Source organism: Thalassophryne amazonica, chromosome 8, assembly GCF_902500255.1.
Source record: "Thalassophryne amazonica chromosome 8, fThaAma1.1, whole genome shotgun sequence".
Taxonomy (NCBI): domain Eukaryota; kingdom Metazoa; phylum Chordata; class Actinopteri; order Batrachoidiformes; family Batrachoididae; genus Thalassophryne; species Thalassophryne amazonica.
Genome location: NC_047110.1, coordinates 37,308,926 through 37,333,369, shown reverse-complemented (window position 1 = coordinate 37,333,369; position 24,444 = coordinate 37,308,926). Strand labels below are relative to the sequence as shown.

The window sequence follows — 24,444 nt, the reverse complement described above, 5'->3', positions numbered from 1 at the left end:
GACCATTGACGACTGTCTTTGTGTTGTTTTGTGCTTGTTTGTGTCTTTATATTTGGGCACTAGACCAACAAAGAAGTAATTGTGTGTGGATTGGATATTACTACTGTTATTGTAATGCGATTTTTTTTTTTTTTTTAATCAAACCTGTATGGTGCAGTTGGCTTACACTGATGAAGCTATAGATTATTCAGAATAAAAACTGATGTTAGACGTCTGGCCAGACCAGAAATACAAACATCTCTAATGCCTGATGATGATTCTTTGGCGTTAATGTGTCAAAGTTACGCTGAATCAATCTACACCTTCCAATTAAATGTTCTTTGTGGTGGTTGGCTTAGAGACTAATCCCCCCCCCCCCCCCCCCCCACCCCGCATTCTCTCTCATGGTCTTCATAGGCCACCATCTACCAGCTGAACAGTTTCATGAAGTTCTGGAAGCCGTCCTCGCCGAAGAAGTCATAGGAACCCTTGGAAGAGCCAAGGTGGACCAGCAGAAGGACCAGTAGGACGATGGCCAGCAGTGGGATCAGCAGGTTCCAGCCGGCTGCCAGGATGTTGTACCACTTGGCCTTGTCTGAACATTCCTGAGCCACCTGCAGGTTGCCCTGAGCCTTCTGGTCTCTGGCCTACACAGAAACAGGCACATTAGTACATCAGTCCACTTTAAGCCACTTTTAGCTGGTACCGTGGTCGTGCTACATACAAAGACAAAATGAACAGAGAGTACAAACATTCTTAAAAATGTGTCATGAGGTGGTGACATTCAAAAGCATATGACAATGTTCAGCCTTATCTTTGTTTTACAGCCAGTCAAACATAGCTATGTTTCAAAATCGTTTTATTTATTTTTTTCCCCACAAACAATCCTTGTTCAAGGCCGGATTGACTCAAAGTAAGATTTTGAAATAGGCTTGGCTGAGTCTTTCTCTAGCACTCTCTAATTTCCCATGAGTACTTGCTCATTAGGAGGATGCCAATTACGCCATTTTTAACTCCCACAGACAAGCAGCCAGTCACTGCCTTTAATTTCAGTGTTGGGCCCATAGGGGGCCTGTGATCCTGAGCTCAGCCACATGCAAGCGTTTGAAAAAAGATTTAAATAACAGGTACAAACACCCTTTTTGTGTTGAGTTTTTCCATTCAGGTTACTGTATTATGTCCTGCTCTTTCCAAGTTTCTTTAAGCATTTTTGGCTTCAGAGTTTATGTTCCTGTTTTCCCCACAGTCCCATTCCTCAAGGACACCTCAAGGATGGTGAGTCCCAAGGACACACCATCTGGTCAGTGAAGTTAACACTGAGACATGTCTCTACAGTTAAACAAATATGTATTTTTTAATTTTACATCAAAGTTCTTTCATAAAGGAATGTATTTATAGCACCACACAACCTTTTTACATCTCTAATGTCAGCCGTCTGAAATCTGCTTTAGCTTCTACAGACACCTAGTTGTTGTACACGGGGTGATTGAAATGGTTTGAGCAGAAAAAAAATAGGATGTGGTTATCCATCTTTTGCTTTCTAAAAAAAATAATCCAACATTTCTCTTGAGAATGTGTGAAATTTTGACTTACTGGGTGCAATGTTGTAGACACAATAAGTGTCAGATTGGCAAAATGGACAAAGCTGGTGGGCATGTTGGGATTCAGTATCTCACAAAAAAGGAATGTCTCTGAAGGAGACAATGAGGACCCATGAGGACATGGTAATGACATTAGGAGAGGATGCCCCATCATATGCTACAGTTAAACACTGGTTCACCAAATTGAGAAGGGGCAGAACAAGTGTCAAAGATGGGACAAGATCACAAAGACCCAGAACTGCCTCCTCAACTGATATATTCTAGAAAATCCATGATATGGTCCTTACTGACAGAAATGTAAGTGAGCATCACATGGCCAGTTCTGTAGGCATTTCCTAGGAGAGAGTTCATTCGGTTCTGACAGAAGAACTTTGAATGACAAAGCTTTCAACGTGATGGGTCCCAAGGCTTCTCATGGCCGATCAGAAACGCACAGTGTTCTATGTGAATCCAGGAGAATCTTCGGGTTTTTGAGGTAGATCCTGATAACTTCATACAATGATTCATGACTATGGACGAGAACTGGGCTCATCACTTCAAACCGGAGTCCAAATAACAGTCGAGGCAAAGGAAATGTGGGTTCTCCCCAACCGAAGAAAGCCAAAGTTGTCTCATCTGCTGGAAACTTTTGCGACAGCTGAGGGAGAAAATAAACTAGAAGAGGCGTGGAATGTTCTGACAAGGTCTTCTGTTTCACCAGAACAATGCTCTGGTCCACATGTCGGTCATCGCAATGACTGACATTCCTGAATGTGGCTTTGAACTTGTTCTGCACCCACCTTATGCCCCTGATTTGGCTCCTTTGGTGTTCCATCTGTTCCCAAACAGGAAAAGGCATCTTGCTGGAGCTCAATATAAAACTGATAATGATGTCATATCTGCAATAACTAAACACTAATTTAAAAAAAAAGTTGTTTTTCATGATCAGCTGACTCCAATATTGTCGGTTCATAACCCTGCACTTTTAAAGCTGTGGATTATAATGTAGCCATTCATCTGTTTTTGTCACTACATGCGTTGTTTTAAACCTGTCACTTGTTCATGTTTAATTCTGTACAAATCTTAGTACCATTACGGTGCCACCTACTGTAGGTCCAAGTCTTTCCAATCCTGTTCTTTCCTGCCTTACAGCTCTGCGACTTGTGCACCAGCCAGAGACCTAAGTCCAAATGTGATCTTCGGGAGACTCAGGAGAACAACCGCTTACACTGTGAGGGAACACCAGCTATGATACTGTGTCCATGCCTCATGTTTGTCTCAGCATGATCCAGCATGCAGGTGCCTCAGTACTGAGGACCCCAGTAGCTGGAGAGGGCCTCGGGGATGCCCACACTTCACCTGGTTCTGGCAGACAGATGGTTACTTTTAAGATTTGTGAATGGAGTGGTTGCCATTCATGATCCAAGGCGGTTCCATTGCATCATGGATGCAGCAAATTCCCACACCAGTGCATACTCCCAGACTAGATGTGACCGAAATATTGATGTATTTATTTTGTAGCTGAACGTTATGGTCGGGATATGAAAAAGAGTCAGCTGACATTGACAACAAAAGCTTCAGCTACCAGGATATAATAAATTACCAATAACCAATAATACATTCAACAATATCAATCTGAGATTTATGATGCCTGCCAATCTGGATCTGGATCACCTCCAAAATTCAATGGAGTCTTCCATGTCCTAATATGTATTTGTGGTGTCAAATCTGGGGAGAAGCAGTTTTGATGTAATCCTTCAAAGCCTACATAAAGTGAAATCTTGATCCAGAATCTGGATCCAAATCACCTCCAAAATTTAATGGCGTCTTCCATGGCCTAATACCTATCTGCGGTGAAAATTTCGTCAAAATCTGTGCAGTAGTTTTGACATATGCTAACAGGCAGACAGACAAATAAGCACAGATGATTGTACTCGTATATGATTGTGGGCAGTTCAGAGGCGCTTATTGAAATGTTGTCATGCACAAATTGGAATGCCTCTGAGATGCACACATTTCAGATGTCTACTTAAAATTTGGTGAAAGTTAAAGAAATTTTCTTCAAGTTATCACATCCACAAGAAAGTGAAACCCATGTCCACACACAGAAATGCTACACTCCCTTTCTGCGCCTTTTGACTGGCCAAGGATAAAAAATATTGAAACAGACCTGGATTTTCTTCAGAATTTTAGAAACACGTCTCTAATACAAGCAATATCTCTCCATAAATACAACCCCTGGCAATTTTATGGAATCACCGGCCTCGGAGGATGTTTATTCAGTTGTTTAATTTTGTAGAAAAAAAACAGATCAGACATGACACAAAACTAAAGTTATTTCAAATGGCAACTTTCTATACTATAAGAAATCAGGAAAATAAATTGTGGCAGTCAGTAACGGTTACTTTTTTAGACCAAGCAAGGGGAAAAAAAATATGGAATCACTCAATTCTGAGGAAAAAATTATGGAATCATGAAAAACAAAAGAACGCTCCAACACATCACTAGTATTTTGTTGCACCACCTCTGTCTTTTATAACAGCTTGCAATCTCTGAGGCATGGACTTAATGAGTGACAAACAGTACTCTTCATCAATCTGGCTCCAACTTTCTCTGATTGCTGTTGCCAGATCAGCTTTGCAGGTTGGAGCCTTGTCATGGACCATTTTCTTCAACTTCCACCAAAGATTTTCAATTGGAGTAAGATCCGGACTATTTGCAGGCCATGACATTGACCCTATGTGTCTTTTTGCAAGGAATGTTTTCACAGTTTTTGCTCTATGGCAAGATGCATTATCATCTTGAAAAATGATATCATCCCCAAACATCCTTTCAATTGATGGGATAAGAAAAGTGTCCAAAATATCAACGTAAACTTGTGCATTTATTGATGATGTAATGACAGCCATCTCCCCAGTGCCTTTACCTGACATGCAGCCCCATATCATCAATGACTGGAAATTTACATGTTCTCTTCAGGCAGTCATCTTTATAAATCTCATTGGAACGGCACCAAACAAAAGTTCCAGCATCATCACCTTGCCCAATGCAGATTCGAGATTCATCACTGACTATGACTTTCATCCAGTCATCCACAGTCCGTGATTGCTTTTCCTTAGCCCAGTGTAACCTTGTTTTTTTCTGTTTAGGTGTTAATGATGGCTTTCGTTTAGCTTTTCTGTATGTAAATCCCATCCCTTTAGGCGGTTTCTTACAGTTCGGTCACAGACGTTGACTCCAGTTTCCTCCCATTCGTTCCTCATTTGTTTTGTTGTGCATTTTCGATTTTTGAGACATATTGCTTTAAGTTTTCTGTCTTGACGCTTTGATGTCTTCCTTGGTCTACCAGTATGTTTGCCTTTAACAACCTTCCCATGTTTGTATTTGGTCCAGAGTTTAGACACAGCTGACTGTGAACAACCAACATATTTTGCAACATTGCGTGATGATTTACCCTCTTAAGAGTTGATAATCCTCTCCTTTGTTTCAATTGACATCTCTCGTGTTGGAGCCATGATTCATGTCAGTCCACTTGGTGCAACAGCTCTCCAAGGTGTGATCACTCCTTTTTAGATGCAGACTAACGAGCAGATCTGATTTGATGCAGGTGTTAGTTTTGGGGATGAAAATTTACAGGGTGATTCCATAATTTATTCCTCAGAATTGAGTGATTCCATATTTTTTCCCTCTGCTTGGTCTAAAATAGTAACTGTTACTGACTGCCACAATTTTTTTCTTGACTTTAGTTTTGTGTCATGTCTGTGATCTGCTTTTTTTCTACAAAATTAAACAACTGAATGAACATCCTCCGAGGCCGATGATTCCATAATTTTAGCCAGGGGTTGTATATACTGTACGAAGGTAACACTGTAACCTCACATAACCTCCTCTTGGTGGTGGAGGCTACAAGGTACACGTTGTTAATGCCAACCATTATTACTTCTGTCAACTGACAGGGGCGCAGTCATAGTCTTGTCTTATCTCCATCAGACAGCTTTGTGATGTCATAATGAGAGAATGTTAAAGAAAGAGATCAAAGAAATAGTTGTCTCCCAGTGTCAAAGAAGTAACAAGATAACACACAGTTTAGACGCAGACACCAAATTAACTAAAGTATCTCTGAAAAATCTCATCAAAATCTGTCCACCACTCTCTGAAAACTGGCACGCACAGTTAAGGAAGAAGCTAACACACAAACAGGGGTGATCACATAACCTCCACCCACCTTTAATTTTAAAATGTGACAAAAGACATTTTCACCACAATGAACATTGGAGTCTGTAAACCACATCAGCAGGGACCATTGTCCAATTACACACCAGTGTGGCACACTCTTCTACAGTCAGTATTACACAGTCCAAACACTTAAAAGGGGTTGGAACACAAGACCTCACCTTAATGGAGTAGATAAGCGCCATGAATCCCAAGCAGCAGAAGTTAACGTACAAGGTGTTGCAGAGCGACCAGACGAGGTAGTCTTTGGGAGGATTCTTGCCGGTGTTGCCCATGTTGACCACAGTGGATCCAGCCGGCTTACGGGCAGACTTACAGTTGGTGAGTGGGGTGCAGTCAGAGGGAAAGTTGTACGAGTGGTTGTCCATGGCTACACTCAGATAGGAGAAGCCCAGCTCTGTGTGCACTGGTGCCTTTATGTAGACCTCCAGATGCTAGTGCCTGGTTCCAACAGTGCTCCCCCCCCCCACCGTTCCCAGTGCGGCACTTATATGCGCCAATGAAGAGGGAGGCAACTGGGAGAGGACACATGGGCCGAGTCCTCTAATACACTGAAGGCCTGTCATTATGTGGTCAGACCAGAGAGACCGAAATAGAGAGCACAGAGCCATGTGTGTCGCCTTAAACCTTCAGTACCCATCACCCCCGGCTTTTTCAGAGGCTCAGGTGGATGAGCGAGGTCATAAAGACATGGCAGGCCGCACCTTGGAAGCATTTGAGAAGTCACACGTATGCCATGTTGAAATAGCAGTTAGAAAAAAAAACAGCAGTTTTCATCTCATCTTCGTGTTTCACTGTTAAAAACGAGCAGCCGGATGCTGTGTTCTCTTTACCAGCTAGAATGACATGAATTGATCACTCTGCTTCAAAACCTGTGTTTCAAATGTTGTGAGTCTGATAAAAATCAGGGGAAAAATTAGGTGTTGTGCTGCCACGTGATTAACACTGACATCTGCTGGACATTTCAGGAGCATCCATATCAATCTGGCTTGGAAATTCCTTGTCTATCATTTCATCTGGAAATACATGGAGTTTTGTTAAATTTCAAGCACAGTGATAATGTTTATGAATTTGTAGTATTTATTGTGTTTCCAGATAAAAGTTTGAAGAACTGGAAAATAAGTGTCACCATACTTTGCGTGAATTAGGTTAAATTTTCAAAAATGGAACCAGATGGAGATCAGGATTCAGAAAATGTTGCCATTTTAGGTGTTAGGAAATTTAGTAAAATCTCAAGTCCAGAACCTCGTGTTTCAGTAGAGAACTGAGCCACAGTAACAAATTACCTTCTGGGACATTACAGAATTTGAGGACATTTTCTGTCCCATCCCTGAAATTTCAAATGATCTCTCTTATTTGTCATTATTATATCATGTTCACTGTCAATCTAATTTAAACCCTGTCACCGAAACATTTTTAATAAAGTAATGTTAAATGATTTTCTTAGCACCGTGTGATAGACTGTCGTCCTGTCCGGGGTGAACCCTGCCTCGCGCCCTATGACTGCTGGGATAGGTTCCAGCCCCCTGTGACCCTTATTTGGAGTAAGTGGGCATAGAAAATGGATGGATAAACACTTCAAAAATGACAGAAACTGAGGAAGTCAAAATCAAGGAATTATCTCATGCTATAATAATAATGTTTGTTGCCTTTTTTTGTTAAATAGCAGTTTCTAGAAAAGAGTTTAAAATGGTCTCAATAACAAAACATGAAAACACAATGATAAAATATTTAAAGTTGAAACATACATAACAACAAATTAAAAACTAACACCACATAAAAAATAACACATAAAAACAAGTAAAGTTAAAGTGAGATTTAAAAAAAAGCATTCTTTCAAACAACAAACAATAAATGTGTTTTCAGACGATCGAGCTTGAAAAGCATAATATGAAGTGGTGCTAATAAATGCTCTTACGGTTCACTGTGACAGATTATGAAAAGTTACAGAACGTTTAATAAAATTAGTGCACAAAAAAATAAAGATAAGAAATCAACGGGAAAAACCTTGCAAAACACTGTTACACTGCGGTACAATGGAAATAGAAGGAATTGTCGACACCTACTGGTCAACTGTATTTTGTACATGCCATAATACTCGGGATATGTTCCAAACAGTACAGAAAACACCGAATTACAGAAAGACAGCGTCCCTTATCGACAGAAAGAGTTCCTTTTCCTGTATGTGGAAATTTTATAAATATCAGAAAAAGTTTAAAAATGTAAAATTAAAATGACTGTGCTAAATGAAAAACTAAATTAGCAGAGGATGGTTTCGATCCATCGACCTCTGGGTTATGGGCCCAGCACGCTTCCGCTGCGCCACTCTGCTGTATATCACTAAATCGTCAGATGTTATATATAACTATTTCGTAAGGATCGTAAAAGCTCAACATTTTCTACCGTTGTATTGTTAGCGGCTGTGGAAGTTTTAGCAAGCAAATAATAATAAAAAAAACCAAAAACGTCAAAAGTACTGAAATGTACGTAGCATCTTCTCTCCTAGCATTTTATGTCTTTTAAAACTGTTTATGTGTTTACGAACGAAATGTCAAAAGTACTGAAATGTACGTAGCATCTTCTCTCCTAGCATTTTATGTCTTTTAAAACTGTTTATGTGTTTACGAACGAAATGGGGAAAAAACGTCACGGAAAGGTTTGTTTACATGGGCAATTTTTTAGCACTGGACTGCTGATTATTATTATCACTTTACCGAGGCGTTTGGGCGGATCAATCCTCCATCCATCCATTTTCTTCCACTTTATCCAGAGTCGAGTCGCGGGGGCAGCAGCTCAAGCAAAGCCGCCCAGACCTCCCGATCCACACACACCTCCCCCAGCTCCTCCAGGGGAACTCCAAGGCGTTCCCAAGTCAGCCCAGAGATGTAGTCCCTCCAGCGTGTCCTGGGTCTTCCCGGGGGCCTCCTCCCAATGGGACGTGCCCGTAACACCTCTCCAGCGAGGCGTCCAGGGGGCATCCGGAAAAGACGCCCGAGCCACCTCAACCGACTCCTTTCGACGTGGAGGAGCAGCAGCTCGACTCCAAGCTGCTCCCGAGTGACCGAGCTCCTCACCCTATCTCTAAGGGAGCGCCCAGCCACCCTCCGGAGGAAACTCATCTCGGCCGCTTGTACTCGCAATCTCATTCTTTCGGTCATGAGCCAAATCTCATGACCATAGGTGAGGATCGGAACGTAGATCGATCGGTAAATTGAGAGCTTTGCCCCCCTACTCAGCTCTCTCTTCACCACGTAGAGAGTCGTGGTGAAGTCGTGGTCAAGCTGAAGAAGGAGTCCTACTTATCTTTGTTGGTATGTGGGACCCCAGAGGCAGCTGACAGGTACCAGCAGGCCAAGCGTGCCGCAGCCCGTGCGGTTGCAGAGGTAAAAACTCGGGTCTGGGTGGAGTTCGGGGAGGCCATGGAGGAGGAATATCGGTCGGCCTCAAAGAGATTCTGGCAAACCGTCCGACGCCTCAGGAGGCGGAAGCAACTCTCCACCAGCACTGTTTACGGTGCGGGTGGGGAGCTGTTGACCCTGACTTGGGATGTTGTCGGGCTGTGGAAGGAGTACTTCGAGGATCTCCTCAATCCCATCGTCACGTCTTCCGAAGAGGAAGCAGAGACTGGGGACTCAGCGGCGGACTCATCCATTACCCAGGCTGAAGTCACCGAGGTGTCGAAAGCTCCTCGATGAAAAGGCTTCTGGGGTGGATGAAGTCCGTCCTGAGCACCTTAAGTCTCTGGATGTTGTGGGACTGTCTTGGCTGACACGCCTCTGCAACATCGCGTGGCAATCGGGGACAGTGCCTTTGGATTGGCAGACCGGGGTGGTGGTCCCTCTGTTTAAGAAGGGGGACCGGAGGGTGTGTTCCAACTATAGGGGATCACACTCCTCAGCAGACTATGGAGCTAAATCCAGGCCAAAAGTTTTGTAATCTGAAAATAAAAAAAAGATTGAAAAAATTAATTTTGAAACTTAAAATCTTCTTGAATTTTATAATCATTTAAAAAGTATTATCAAAATAAAAATAAGTGTACAATATATATTTTTCAGTTTAAATAAATTTTTGATTCAGCTCTGTAATTATTTTGATCAAATAATTTATTTTCATTCTTATTTCTTTTTTTCACTTTCAGATCTTATTTTTTCAGTTTCGTTCTGTCGTGGGAGGGCATGGCTTCAATTGAGAGTGGTGTGGAATTGTGAGTGACAGGAGAGCAATCAGTCCTCACGATGCTGCTTTCAGGAAACGTGGGTACTTTGATAGATAATGTCTTAACACTTTCTCTCCACTGTGTTGTCTTGATACCTGTAAATAAAGTAATGCTAAGGACAAAGATGTCTATTACAAGTCATTCTAGACCACGCTTGGTCATTTTTGATGTTTAAAAACTGGAAAATATGCAAGATTGTAAAGTTTAACACCTATACCTAAAAAAACGATGTGTCCCAAATCCACACAAGACCATGAACGCAGCGCAGCATCGCCGCATGGAAATGAGGCAGGTTGCTTATTTTACAGGCTGCCAGCAGTTATTTTGCATCAAGCAGTGGAGTGTTACAAGCTTTCTAAGTGACACACAGAGACACCTGGCTCAGCAGATCTGAAGAAGCTTTAATATGGCCAGAACCAAGCAGACCACCTGTAAATTCAAATCCAAAGCCGCCCGGAAGAGCGCTCCGGCTACCGGCAGTGTGATGAAGCCTCACTGTTACAGGCCCGGCACTGTGGCTCTCCGCTGCTACCAGAAATCCACTGAGCTGCTGATCCACAAGCTGCCCTTCCAGCACCTGGTGAGAGAAATCACTCAGGACTTCAAGACCGACCTCCGCTTTCAGAGCTCTGCTGTGATGCTCTGCAGGAGGCTGGTGAGGCTGACCTGGTCGGCAGCTTGTGGATCAGCAGCTCGGTGGATTTCTGGTAGTGGTGGATCTCTCTCAGCGCCTCCGTGCTGGGCCTGTAACGGTGAGGCTTCTTCACACCGCCGGTAGCCGGAGCGCTCTTCCGGCTTGGGATTTGGATTTACAGGCGGTCTGCTTGGTTCTGGTCATATTAAGTTTACGCTGTGAAACTGCCGGTCATTTTGTTACATCGTCATTAAATTCACTATCGGGTACAACATACGGATCCACTGAACCAACTGCTACACATCGATCACAATAAACAGCTTTATCTCGAGGGTTTAAAGCCTCGTAATAATCTTTCATTCTCTCTATTTTCTTTCACGCGCCAGCCGCCATACCCTCCCACGCCAGAACGGGCCAAAAGTTGAACTGAAAAAATAAGATCTGAAAGTGAAAAAAAAAAAAGATCTGAAGGTGAAAAAAAGAAATATGAATGAAAATAAATTAGTTGATCAAAATAATTACAGAGCTGAAACAAAAATATATTTAAACTGAAAATATATATCTTACACTTATTTTTGTTTTAATAATACTTTTTAAATGATTATAAATTTCAAGAACAAAAATTTATTTTTCAATCTTTTTTTATTTACAGATTACAAAACTTTTCGCCTGGATTTAGCTCCATAGCAGACGATAACATGAAAAGGCGAGAAGTGTGTGATGGTTCCAGTATGGATATTCCGGATGATTTTATCATGGATAGTACGACAACGAACAGCAGCGAAAGCAGCCAGCTTGATAAAGGACGCACTGGCGAATTTGGAGAGCAGCGAGCCAAATTTTTATGTACGCGTTTGCTGGGTGTCGTGTGTTTTGAAATGACATTAAATATTGTTAATGTGATTCCATGTGTTGCGTATCTCAGTAAGTGATAATAATGCAAATAACATGTTGTTGTCGTGCGGTCTGCATTTTCTGAGTCCTTCCGTCCATGCCGTCGCCCAAAATCCCATGTCATTTTGGGCGACAGCATGGACAGCGGGCCTCTGAAAATACATACCGCCCTCCAAAAGCATGTTATTTGCATTATTATCACTTTGAGTAGATGTAATCAGTTCATCAGTGAAATCACCTGGTGGAGTCAGTGGCTGCAAAGAAAACCTGCACCCTCTTGGCCCTTTTAGGGCCTTTAGACTTTTTTGTTTGTTTGTTTTGAGTAAATGCTTTGGTGGAGCATAAGCATGGCTAAAACCTTTCAGCTTCTGGGGGGAGCTCCCACCCCCGACCCCCACCTTTTTAAGCATTTTCTTTTTTTCCCTACAATATGGCCAAATTATCATATGGCAATATTCTCAGATCAATATGATATATGATATGATTATGATTTCACACAAAGTGCAGCAACAGTGAAAATTAAACATTCTTAAACAAAACAGTAATAATACCACACTCATTTTGCACTCATCATAAGCTTAGGATACAGTGCCCTCCAAAAGTATTGGAACACTTGGTATTTCACACATATACTCAACAAAAATATAAACGCAACACTTTTGGTTTTGCTCCCATTTTGTATGAGATGAACTCAAAGATCTAAAACTTTTTCCACATACACAATATCACCATTTCCCTCAAATATTGTTCACAAACCAGTCTAAATCTGTGATAGTGAGCACTTCTCCTTTGCTGAGATAATCCATCCCACCTCACAGGTGTGCCATACCAAGATGCTGATTAGACACCATGATTAGTGCACAGGTGTGCCTTAGACTGCCCACAATAAAAGACAACTCTGAAAGGTGTAGTTTTATCACACAGCACAATGCCACAGATGTCGCAAGATTTGAGGAAGCGTGCAATTGGCATGCTGACAGCAGGAATGTCAACCAGAGCTGTTGCTCGTGTATTGAATGTTCATTTCTCTACCATAAGCCGTCTCCAAAGGCGTTTCAGAGAATTTGGCAGTACATCCAACCAGCCTCACAACCGCAGACCACGTGTAACCACACCAGCCCAGGACCTCTACATCCAGCATGTTCACCTCCAAGATCGTCTGAGACCAGCCACTCGGACAGCTGCTGAAACAATCGGTTTGCATAACCAAAGAATTTCTGCACAAACTGTCAGAAACCGTCTCAGGGAAGCTCATCTGCATGCTCGTTGTCCTCATCGGGGTCTCAACCTGACTCCAGTTTGTCGTCGTAACTGACTTGAGTGGGCAAATGCTCACATTCGCTGGCGTTTGGCACATTGGAGAGGTGTTCTCTTCAGCTTTATGCGAAGGAGATGTGTTGCACTGCATGAGGCAAATGGTGGTCACACCAGATACTGACTGGTATCCCCCCCCCAATAAAACAAAACTGCACCTTTCAGAGTGGCCTTTTATTGTGGGCAGTCTAAGGCACACCTGTGCACTAATCATGGTGTCTAATCAGCATCTTGATATGGCACACCTGTGAGGTGGGATGGATTATCTCAGCAAAGGAGAAGTGCTCACTATCACAGATTTAGACTGGTTTGTGAACAATATTAGAGGGAAATGGTGATATTGTGTATGTGGAAAAAGTTTTAGATCTTTGAGTTCATCTCATACAAAATGGGAGCAAAACCAAAAGTGTTGCGTTTATATTTTTGTTGAGTGTATTATATTAGAAAGATTAAAAAAAAAAATAAGATTATAAAATCAAACCTTCACTGTGCCTTGTGATAGAATCACTACGATGACCGGTCCAAAATGGCAACCGCATTTCTTGCTCCTCAGCAACCAATGCTGCATCTACTCCTCTCTGTAATGTCTGTGTTCATCTACAATCGGTTTGTGGCTTTTTACGGATTTTTATGACAATGTTGTGTCTGGTTTGTGGCTTTTTCTCCACTTGGGCTGAATTTTTGTGCCATTTCTGGTTTGTGCCTCCGTTTACTATAGAGTGAGCTTCGCTCATATTATGGGCATCTCAAACAGAGAGAAAAGAAAAAACAATCAGGCATCAGAAAGACAACAAATACAGTGTAATTTGTCAGCATTAAGCAACAAGAAAGACAAAAGAAATACTAAGGTGATCGCCGGCCACAAGCCCGAAGCTTCACTAAAAGACCCAGAATTTAGAGGTCGCGGCACACTCCGTTTCCTAATAAAATGGATTAAAAGAGTAAAAAGCATAGCACTATACTATGCCAGTATGCTAGCCATACGAAAGGGAAAACAAGTGCATCTTAAGTCTGGACTTGAAAGTCTCCACAGAATCTGACTGTTTAATTGATGTGAGGAGATCATTCCAGAACAGGGGCACAATAAGAGAAAGCTTTGTGACCCACAGGACAAATCTTCGCTATATTTTGCAGGTGGAAGAAAGCAGTCCCCGTAATATTTCTAATGTGGAGGTCAAGGGACAGTGTAGGATCAAAAATTAACCTCAAGGTTCCTCACTTTGTCTGTGTGATGTATGACACACAAGCCTAGGCTAAGCGTTAACTGGTCAAATCGATGCTGATGTCTCACTGGACCAAGAACCATCATTTCAGTCTTATCAGAGTTTAAAAGTAGGAAGTTGCTAGACATCTATCTTCTCACTGATGCAAGGCAATCTTCTAAGGATTTTATGAGGATGAGATTACCAGCAGTTATCGACGTGTATAACTGAGTATCATCAGCATAGCAGTGCAGGTAATCCCAAAACACAGCAATATGTGCCCAAGGGGTGCTATATAAAAGGAGAAATGCAGGGGGCCTAAGACGGACCCCTGTAGAACCTTAAATTTCATGTCACTAAGGTTAGAGATAGCGTTATTGTACAAAACACAGTGAGAACGACTGGTCAGGTATGACTTCAACCATGCAAGGGCACTCCCAGTAATCCAATATGATTCTCCAGGCTATCAAGTAGAATATGATGATCCATGGTATCAAATGCAGCACTAAGATCTAACAGCATCAGAACCGTAGTGGTTTCCGAATCCATTGCAAGCAGATGATCATTCACCACTTTAGTGAGTGCTGTCTCTGTGGAATGATATTTTCTAAACGCAGACTGCAGTGGCACATAAAGATTATTCTCAGTAAGGTAGTCCACAAGCTGCCGTGAAACCACTTTTTCGAGAATTTTAAAGCAGAATTTTACAGCAAAATGATGGTCCCTTGGAGCTGAAGTTGATTTATATTATAATACTCAAAGAATTAAACTGAAATTTTATGTCACCAATCTTGGCAACATAGATAGGGACAGTTTTGTATCCCTGCAAAAGCTAGTCTGTTAAATAGCCATCATATGCATATTTGTATCTATTTTTTCTTAGGTCTGAAGCCAGTGGCACCAGCAGTTCATCACATTCAAAGGGTTCACCAAAAGATCCATCGTAAGAAAGGAGGCTATATGGAAACTGGTGCAAAGTTGGAAGTATATGAGAAAAGTAGAAATTCTGCAGGTGTTTCATGCGTCTGTGAAGAATTTGTCAAATGAAATGTCCAACTCCAGGTGTTCAGTTGATGTCCAGGTAACCAGCTGCAGACAGACACATCACTGTCAACTAGACCTAGAGGGATGTAAAAATATGTCTGAGTTTATTTTAACGAAGGCTCACATGTAATCTGTCACATTAGTTCATACATAATAATTAACTACAACCTCAATTCCAGTGAAGTTGGGATGTTGTGCAAAATGTAAATAAAAACAATACAATGATTTACAAATCCTCTTCAACCTGTATTCAGTTGAATACAAGATATTTAATGTTCAAACTGATAAACTTTATTGTTTTTGTGCAAATATTTGCTCATTTTGAAATGGATGCCTGCAACACATTTCAAAAAAGCTGGGACAGTGGTATGTTTACCACTGTGTTACATCATATTTCCTTCTAACAACACTCAATAAGCATTTGGGAACTGAGGACACTAATTGTTAAAGCTTTGAAGGTGGAATTCTTTCCCATTCTTGCTTGATGTACGACTTCAGTTGTTCAACAGTCCTGGGTCTCCGTTGTCTTATTTTGCGCTTCATAATGCGCCACACATTTTCAGTGGGTGACAGGTCTGGACTGCAGGCAGGCCAGTGTAGTACCTGCACTCTTTAACTATGAAGCCATGCTGTTGTAACACGTGCAGAATGTGGCTTGGTATTGTCTTGCTGAAATAAGCAGGGACGTCCCTGAAAAAGATGTTGCTTGGATGGCAGCATGTGTTGCTCCAAAACCGGGATGTACCTTTCAGCATTGATGGTGCCATCACAGATGTGTAAGTTTTGCATTCCATGGGCACTAACACACCCCCATACCATCACAAATGCTGGCTTTTGAACTTTGTGATGGTAACAATCTGGATGGTCCTTTTCCTCTTTTGTCCAGAGGACACAACGTCCATGATTTCCAAAAACAGTTTGAAATGTGGACTCATTAGACCACAGCACACTTTTCCACTTTGTGTCTGTCCATTTCAAATGAGCTCAGGCCCAGAGAAGGCGACAGCATTTCTGGATGTTGTCCCCCCAGCTCCACCCAGGCTTTCAAGAAGCTAATATATATATATATACAACCCCTGGCAAAAATTATGGAATCACCGGCCTCAGAGGATGTTCATTCAGTTGTTTAATTTTGTAGAAAAAAAGCAGATCACAGACATGACACAAAACTAAAGTCATTTCAAATGGCAACTTTCTGGCTTTAAGAAACACTATAAGAAATCAGGAAAAAAAATTGCAGCAGTCAGTAACGGTTACTTTTTTAGACCAAGCAGAGGGAAAAAAAATATGGAATCACTCAATTCTGAGGAAAAAATTATGGAATCATGAAAAACAAAAGAACGCTCCAACACATCACTAGTATTTTGTTGCACCACCTCTGGCTTTTATAACAGCTTGCAGTCTCTGAGGCTTGGACTTAATGAGTGACAAACAGTACTCTTCATCAATCTGGCTCCAACTTTCTCTGATTGCTGTTGCCAGATCAGCTTTGCAGGTTGGAGCCTTGTCATGGACCATTTTCTTCAACTTCCACCAAAGATTTTCAGTTGGATTAAGATCCGGACTATTTGCAGGCCATGACATTGACCCTATGTGTCTTTTTGCAAGGAATGTTTTCACAGTTTATGCTCTATGTCAAGATGCATTATCATCTTGAAAAATGATTTCATCATCCCCAAACATTCTTTTAATTGATGGGATAAGAAAAGTGTCCAAAATATCAACGTAAACTTGTGCATTTATTGATGATGTAATGACAGCCATCTCCCCAGTGCCTTTACCTGACATGCAGCCCCATATCATCAATGACTGTGGAAATTTACATGTTCTCTTCAGGCAGTCATCTTTATAAATCTCATTAGAACGGCACCAAACAAAAGTTCCAGCATGATCACCTTGCCCAATGCAGATTCAAGATTCATCACTGAATATGACTTTCATCCAGTCATCCACAGTCCGTGATTGCTTTTCCTTAACCCATTGTAACCTTGTTTTTTTCTGTTTAGGTGTTAATGATGGCTTTCATTTAGCTTTTCTGTATGTAAATCCCATTTCCTTTAGGCGGTTTCTTACAGTTTGGTCACAGTCGTTGACTCCAGTTTCCTCACATTCGTTCCTCATTTGTTTTGTTGTGCATTTTCGATGTTTGAGACATATTGCTTTAAGTTTTCTGTCTTGACGCTTTGATGTCTTCCTTGGTCTACCAGTATGTTTGCCTTTAACAACCTTTCCATGTTGTTTGTATTTGGTCCAGAGTTTAGACACAGCTGACTGTGAACAACCAACATCTTTTTGCAACATTGCGTGATGATTTACCCTCTTTTAAGAGTTTGATAATCCTCTCCTTTGTTTCAATTGACATCTCTCGTGTTGGAGCCATGATTCATGTCAGTCCAGTTGGTGCAACAGCTCTCCAAGGTGTGATCACTCCTTTTTAGATGCAGACTAACGAGCAGATCTGATTTGACGCAGGTGTTAGTTTTGGGGATGAAAATTTACAGGGTGATTCCATAATTTATTCCTCAGAATTGAGTGAGTCCATATTTTTTCCCTCTGCTTGGTCTAAAAAAGTAACCGTTACTGACTGCCACAATTTTTTTCCTGATTTCTTATAGTGTTTCTTAAAGCCAGAAAGTTGCAATTTGAAATGACTTTAGTTTTGTGTCATGTCTGTGATCTGCTTTTTTTTCTACAAAATTAAACAACTGAATGAACATCCTCCAAGGCCGGTGATTCCATCATTTTTGCCAGGGGTTGTATATATATATATATATATATATATATATATATATATATATATATATATATATATATATATATATATATATATATATATATATATATATACAAAAATATAAACGCAACACTTTTGGTTTTGCTCCCATTTTGTATGAGATGAACTCAAAGATCTAAAACTTTTTCCACATACACAATATCACCATTTCCCTCAAATATTGTTCACAAACCAGTCGAAATCTGTGATAGTGAGCACTTCTCCTTTGCTGAGATAATCCATCCCACCTCACAGGTGTGCCATACCAAGATGCTGATTAGACACCATGATTAGTGCACAGGTGTGCCTTAGACTGCCCACAATAAAAGGCCACTCTGAAAGGTGCAGTTTTGTTTTATTGGGGGGGGGGGGGATACCAGTCAGTATCTGGTGTGACCACCATTTGCCTCATGCAGTGCAACACATCTCCTTCGCATCATCCATGAAGAGAACAACTCTCCAACGTGCCAAACGCCAGCAAATGTGAGCATTTGCCCACTCAAGTCGGTTACGATGACGAACTGGAGTCAGGTCGAGACCCCGATGAGGACGACGAGCATGCAGATGAGCTTCCCTGAGACGGTTTCTGACAGTTTGTGCAGAAATTCTTTGGTTATGCAAACCAACTGTTCCAGCAGCTGTCCGAGTGGCTGGTCTCAGACGATCTTGGAGGTGAACATGCTGGATGTGGAGGTCCTGGGCTGGTGTGGTTACACGTGGTCTGCGGTTGTGAGGCTGGTTGGATGTACTGCCAAATTCACTGAAACGCCTTTGGAGACGGCTTATGGTAGAGACATGAACATTCAATACACGAGCAACAGCTCTGGTTGACATTCCTGCTGTCAGCATGCCAATTGCACGCTCCCTCAAATCTTGCGACATCTGTGGCATTGTGCTGTGTGATAAAACTGCAGCTTTCAGAGTGGCCTTTTGTTGTGGGCAGTCTAAGGCACACCTGTGCACTAATCATGGTGTCTAATCAGCATCTTGATATGGCACACCTGTGAGGTGGGATGGATTATCTCAGCAAAGGAGAAGTGCTCACTATCACAGATTTAGACTGGTTTGTGAACAATATTTGAGGGAAATGGTGATATTGTGTATGTGGAAAAAGTTTTAGATCTTTGAGTTCATCTCATACAAAATGGGAGCCAAACCAAAAGTGTTGCGTTTATATTTTTGTTGAGTGTATATATATACACACTAGCTGGGGTACCCGGCGTTGCCCAGGTTAACCTGTTTAAGATATAATCTACAAAATATTCCAAAGTTTATATTTTGTCATAATTGTAGATATCTAATAAGTATATATGTAGTCCGAATAGGCAAAGGTTTGAACTAAAAACCCAAAATAGGTGGAATTCCCAAACCAAGAGAGAAAACTGAATTTTTCTGCATGCAAGAAACAACAATGAAGTTCTTCAGACTTTATATTGCAGATCAAGTATGCTCATAATCATTAATCAGAATTGATGTTATGACCTTTATAATTGTTGATACATTGCAAATCTAGTTTATAAGAATGCTACAAAAATAAAATGGCTTTTAAGCAAATGTTGATTTTGGATTTGAGATGATGAATATATATTTAAATGTAGCTTTTACTGACCAGTAGTTCTGAAGAGCCTCTTGGTAGACAATGTTCCTTGTCCTTCTGTCAGGAAAGTGGATATACAGCTGATTGGGGTTACCAACTCTGGAGCATCTGACTAACTAACTGTGGAAGATCGCAGGTTCTGCCATATTCAGGCCAGCCACATTATCAGCAAAAGTAGTGGTTTCTTTTTGCACACTTTGAGGCATTCCATCTTTAAATGGTGTAAATGTTGCCTTGCATATTTCTTAAAGTTATGCATTCATTGGTATATTTAGAGAACAAACAATCTTTTCAATATTAAAAAAAGAGGTTTGACCACTAAAAACAGTTTGAGCCATGAAACATCAACATACCAAAACTATTAGATCAACCCCAAAGCTAGTGACCTATTATAATAGGACAGCAGGTTGTGAAGAGTTGATAAATAACAAATTTAATTTATGATATTTACATCATAATGAGCAGCCTATATACAACGCGCCATTGGAGAACACAGGCTCTATGCCCGCTTACTGGCTGATTGAAAGGGTGCTGCCCCATCAGCAGTTAGAACTACATCACTTTTTCAAATGATCTGCAGAGTGCCATTGTGATACAGAAAACATGCGTTTGCCTGATACATTATGATCAATGCTAGGCAAGTGATACACATCATGTATATGCTACACCTTTATTTTTAGAAAATGTGCAAGTGATGTTTTATCCAGTAAACTTTTAAAGTTTAATTTACAGCCTTCCAGTAAACTTTTAAAGTTTAATTTACAGCCTGTGGTTGAAAGCTCTCTGCTAAGAGTGAAAACCTTCATTCTAAGAAGGAATAGGCTGTATTCTGATAAGTATTATATCATAGTGATTGTGTATAAGTTTTATCAAAATTCTTGTGGATTTCTCCCCCTTCTCAGCCACCAATGCCTGGCATGGGGAGAACCCATCTACATCTCTGAGCTGGCACCTTATCTGCAGGTCTAAATCCTTGTTCCTGGGGACAGCATTATGAAGAGTTTACCCTGTATTTATTTTGAAGTTGATAAACATAACGCAGTATTGGCCATTAGGTACAGAAAAATCTCAATTTGAGGGTGCATATTGCCATAATGATTAAACCAAATTTAAGGACTATTTTTAAGTAGGATGGCATATCTACTCATTCACACATGGTGTCAAATATCATGGGTGTAATATTGGTAGAGGGGAGTATGGGGATAGCAAAGCACATGGAAAAAAGTTACTTTGTATTGAATTGTGTATTTATAGTCTTACAATCAAAATGTTCACTGTATGATTAGTCAGTAAATGACAGAATACTCACATTTGTTTTTGCTATAAACAGGTCTGAAAACACTAAAGTTTGTAGAGTTGTTCAAATCTTTTCAAGGAGAGTCAAACAGGTTTGTAGCACCCACATGCAGCATGTGCAGAGAAAGGATGCATTCATATCAAAGGGGATATTTGAATCTGCTTGGTTATACAACCAATCTGGCATGCACACCCATGCTATGTGTGCTAGCCAGCAGCAGATAGCCCAGGAGTCTGGGCTCTGTTTATAGCAGTAAGCAGGCTACTGAGCTCCTGCATATATGCATAGGGCCAGCGGCCAGCTATTAAAGTTGAGAGATTTGTGCTGGAGTACAGCTGCCACTGAGGTACATATGGTTCAACTGCATGTATCAGATTATTGTTAATATTGTTGTCTTAATATTATTTTTTTTTTTTGTTTGAAAATAGTACCAGGTTGTAGCCCATGTCATGGTGGTTCAGAATATGTAACTTTGGGGAGTTCACCTTTTGTAGTTTTAGAGCCTATTCCGGACAGACAGAAAGACAAAACTGCATGTATCAGATTATTGTTAATATTGTTGTCTTAATATTATTTTTTGTTTGAAAATAGTACCAGGTTGTAGCCCATGTCATGGTGGTTCAGAATATGTAACTTTGGGGAGTTCACCTTTTGTAGTTTTAGAGCCTATTCTGGACAGACAGAAAGACAAAACTGTATGTATCAGATTATTGTTAATATTGTTGTCTTAATATTAATTTTTTTGTTTGAAAATAGTACCAGGTTGTAGCCCATGTCATGGTGGTTCAGAATATGTAACTTTGGGGAGTTCACCTTTTGTAGTTTTAGAGCCTATTCCGGACAGACAGAAAGACAAAACTAGCCATTTATGTGTGTGTGTGTATATATATATATATATATATACATACAAGGTTGGGTAGGATTACTTTGAAATGTAATCCAAAAGTAATCAGATTACCAGTAATCCAAATGTATGTACATACATACATGTAATCCACATGTATTCTTTCAAAGTAATCCTACCCAACCTTGTGTATATATATGCCTTTGTTTCTTCTAGACAAGATTATTGTAATGTTCTATTTTCGGAGTTACCACAGTCCAGCCTTAGGGGTCTTCAGCTGGTTCAGAACGCTGCCGCCAGACTTTTGACACGTAACAGAAGGTCTTAACATATCACACCCATTTTGGCATCTTTGCACTGGCTCCCTGTCTCTGTGAGAGCAGATTTTAAGGTTTTGTTATTGACTTATAAGGTTGTTCATGGACTGGCGCCATCTTATTTGGCTGATCTGGTGGAACTCTACGTGCCGGCCCGGGCTTTGCGGTCGCAGGATGCGGGACTTCTCTGTGTTCCCAGGGTGAAGAAGAAGTCAGCAGGTCAAACAGCCTTTTCGTATCATGCACCCACCCTGTGGAACAGTCTTCCTGCGACCGTAAGGCAGTCTGAGTCCATGGACATTTTTAAGTCAAGACTCAAAACCTATTTTTATTCTCTTTCTTATGGATAGTTTTTATTTTTATTTGTTTTATTCTTTTGCTTCTGTTTTTATTTATGTATTTGATTTTTTTTTTATTCACTTTAATTATTTATTCAATTTTATGTTGACTTGTTTTAGGTAAGGCGCTTTGAGACGGCTTTTGCTGTGATTTGGCGCATTATAAGCTAATTAAATTAAATTAATATATACACACACACTGCCACGTGTTATTTAATGGAAAGAAAATCCATCAATGAGCTACTCCTCTGATACCATACTTATCCAGTTTCTGCAGTAAAATTTCATAATCAACAGTGTCAACAGCTTTCTTCAAACCTAAAACTCCCGCAGTGTACCTAATCATCTAGTAAAAAAAATTCCAGAACCTTTGAAAACTGAAAAAGCACTGAAATTCATCTATAATTAGAGAATCAATGTCTGTCATCAAATTCATACAGTGAAATAACTTGAAATTTTCATTTGTTGAACATCCCAATTTTAAAGGAAAGATTACAAATATACGAGGTCTGTGAGAAAAGTATCCGACCTTTTTATTTTATGCAAAAAATATATGGATTTGATTCGTATGTTTTTACGTCAGCCAAGCTTGAACCTTCGTGCGCATGCGTGAGTTTTTCCACGCCTGTTGGTTGCGTCATTCGCTTGTGGGCAGGCTTTGAGTGAGCACTGGTCCACCCCTCTCGTCGTTGTTTCATTGCGAGGAAATGGCGGAATGATTTGGGCTTTTTTTCCATCAGAATTTTTTCAGAAACTGTTAGAGACAGGCAGCTGGAAACCATTAGAAAAATTTATCTGGCTTTCGGTGAAAATTTTACGGGCTTCACAGAGAATAAGGAGTGTTACTACAGCTTTAAGGACTGCCCACAATGGCGCACGGCGCGCCGCGCTCCGAGCCGCCATCGAGAGGCAGAAACCACCACATCATTTCTAAACGGATCGCTGTGTGGAGCCGGGACCGTCGTGTGCAATTTCTCTGGTTATCACAAGAGCTGGACATCAGCCATTTTCCGGCAGATTTCACTTTTAACAAGAGATTTTGTCATGGAAAGCCGCGCGGAGGCTTCGCGCGTCACGACCGATTCGCTGATGAAGCGAGACAAAGGAACACCGTTTCGGAGTGTTAAAGGACAAGTTGGGACATGCCCAGGTCTCCACAATTTCTCTTATACTCACTCGACTGGTAAGCACTGAAAGCCGAGATAGGAATGTCCCAACTTGTCCTGTAACACTCTGAAACGGAGGTGTTCCTTTGTCTCGCTTCATCAGCAAATCGGTCGTGACGCGCGAAGCCTCCGCACGGCTTTCCATGACAAAATCTCTTGTTAAAAGTGAAATCTGCCGGAAAATGGCTGATGTCCAGCTCTTGTGATAACCAGAGATATTGCACACGACGGTCCCGGCTCCACACAGCGATCCGTTTAGAAATGATGTGGTGGTTTCTGCCTCTCGATGGCGGCTTGGAGCGCGGCGCGCCGTGCGCCATTGTGGGCAGTCCTTAAAGCTGTAGTAACACTCCTTATTCTCTGTGAAGCCCGTAAAATTTTCACCGAAAGCCAGATAAATTTTTCTAATGGTTTCCAGCTGCCTGTCTCTAACAGTTTCTGAAAAAAGTCTGATGGAAAAAAAGCCCAAATCATTCCGCCATTTCCTCGCAATGAAACAACGACGAGAGGGGTGGACCAGTGCTCACTCAAAGCCTTCCCACAGAAGAATGATGCAACCGACAGGTCTGGAAAAACTCACGCATGCGCATGAAGGTTCAAGCTTGGCTAACGTAAAAACATATGAATCAAATCCATATATTTTTTGCATAAAATAAAAAGGTTGGATACTTTTCTCACAGACCTCGTAAATTAGAGGTTTAACTACACTTCCAATAATGACTTTTAATAAAGACATCTCAAACTCAATATAATCTGTCATGTAAAATGTAATCATTTACTTTGTCTGTAATTGCAATCATTGATGAAATCTGTAATTTATTTTGTATATGTGTGAGAGTTGGAGCGGTTGTGGGAGTGTGTGTGTGTGTGACAGTGTCGGACTGTATGTGTGGTATTGTTTGACTGAGTATTCCTTAGTAATAATAAAAGAATGAGACTGTGAGTGACTGAAGCACGGACAGCTTGATATCCCATTTTATCAGGGGATAAAAGTGGAGCCGTTGTCTGCAAAGTAG

General features: G+C 41.0%; 1 protein-coding gene and 1 non-coding gene across 2 annotated transcripts; both read right to left on the bottom strand.

Annotated features, from left to right (window-relative positions):
- Window positions 1-373: 373 nt before the first annotated feature.
- Window positions 374-6,411, bottom strand: LOC117515437 (interferon-induced transmembrane protein 5-like). Its single transcript, XM_034176001.1, has 2 exons — window positions 5,954-6,411; window positions 374-626 (listed from the first exon to the last, which is right to left on the bottom strand). Exons 1-2 carry the CDS (start codon window positions 6,158-6,160, stop codon window positions 405-407), a joined length of 429 nt encoding a protein of 142 aa, XP_034031892.1. The 5' UTR covers window positions 6,161-6,411; the 3' UTR covers window positions 374-404.
- A 1,641-nt stretch (window positions 6,412-8,052) lies between these two features.
- trnam-cau lies at window positions 8,053-8,124 on the bottom strand. Its single transcript has one exon. It is a non-coding gene; the product is annotated as a tRNA-Met (tRNA).
- Between the last annotated feature and the right edge of the window lie 16,320 nt (window positions 8,125-24,444).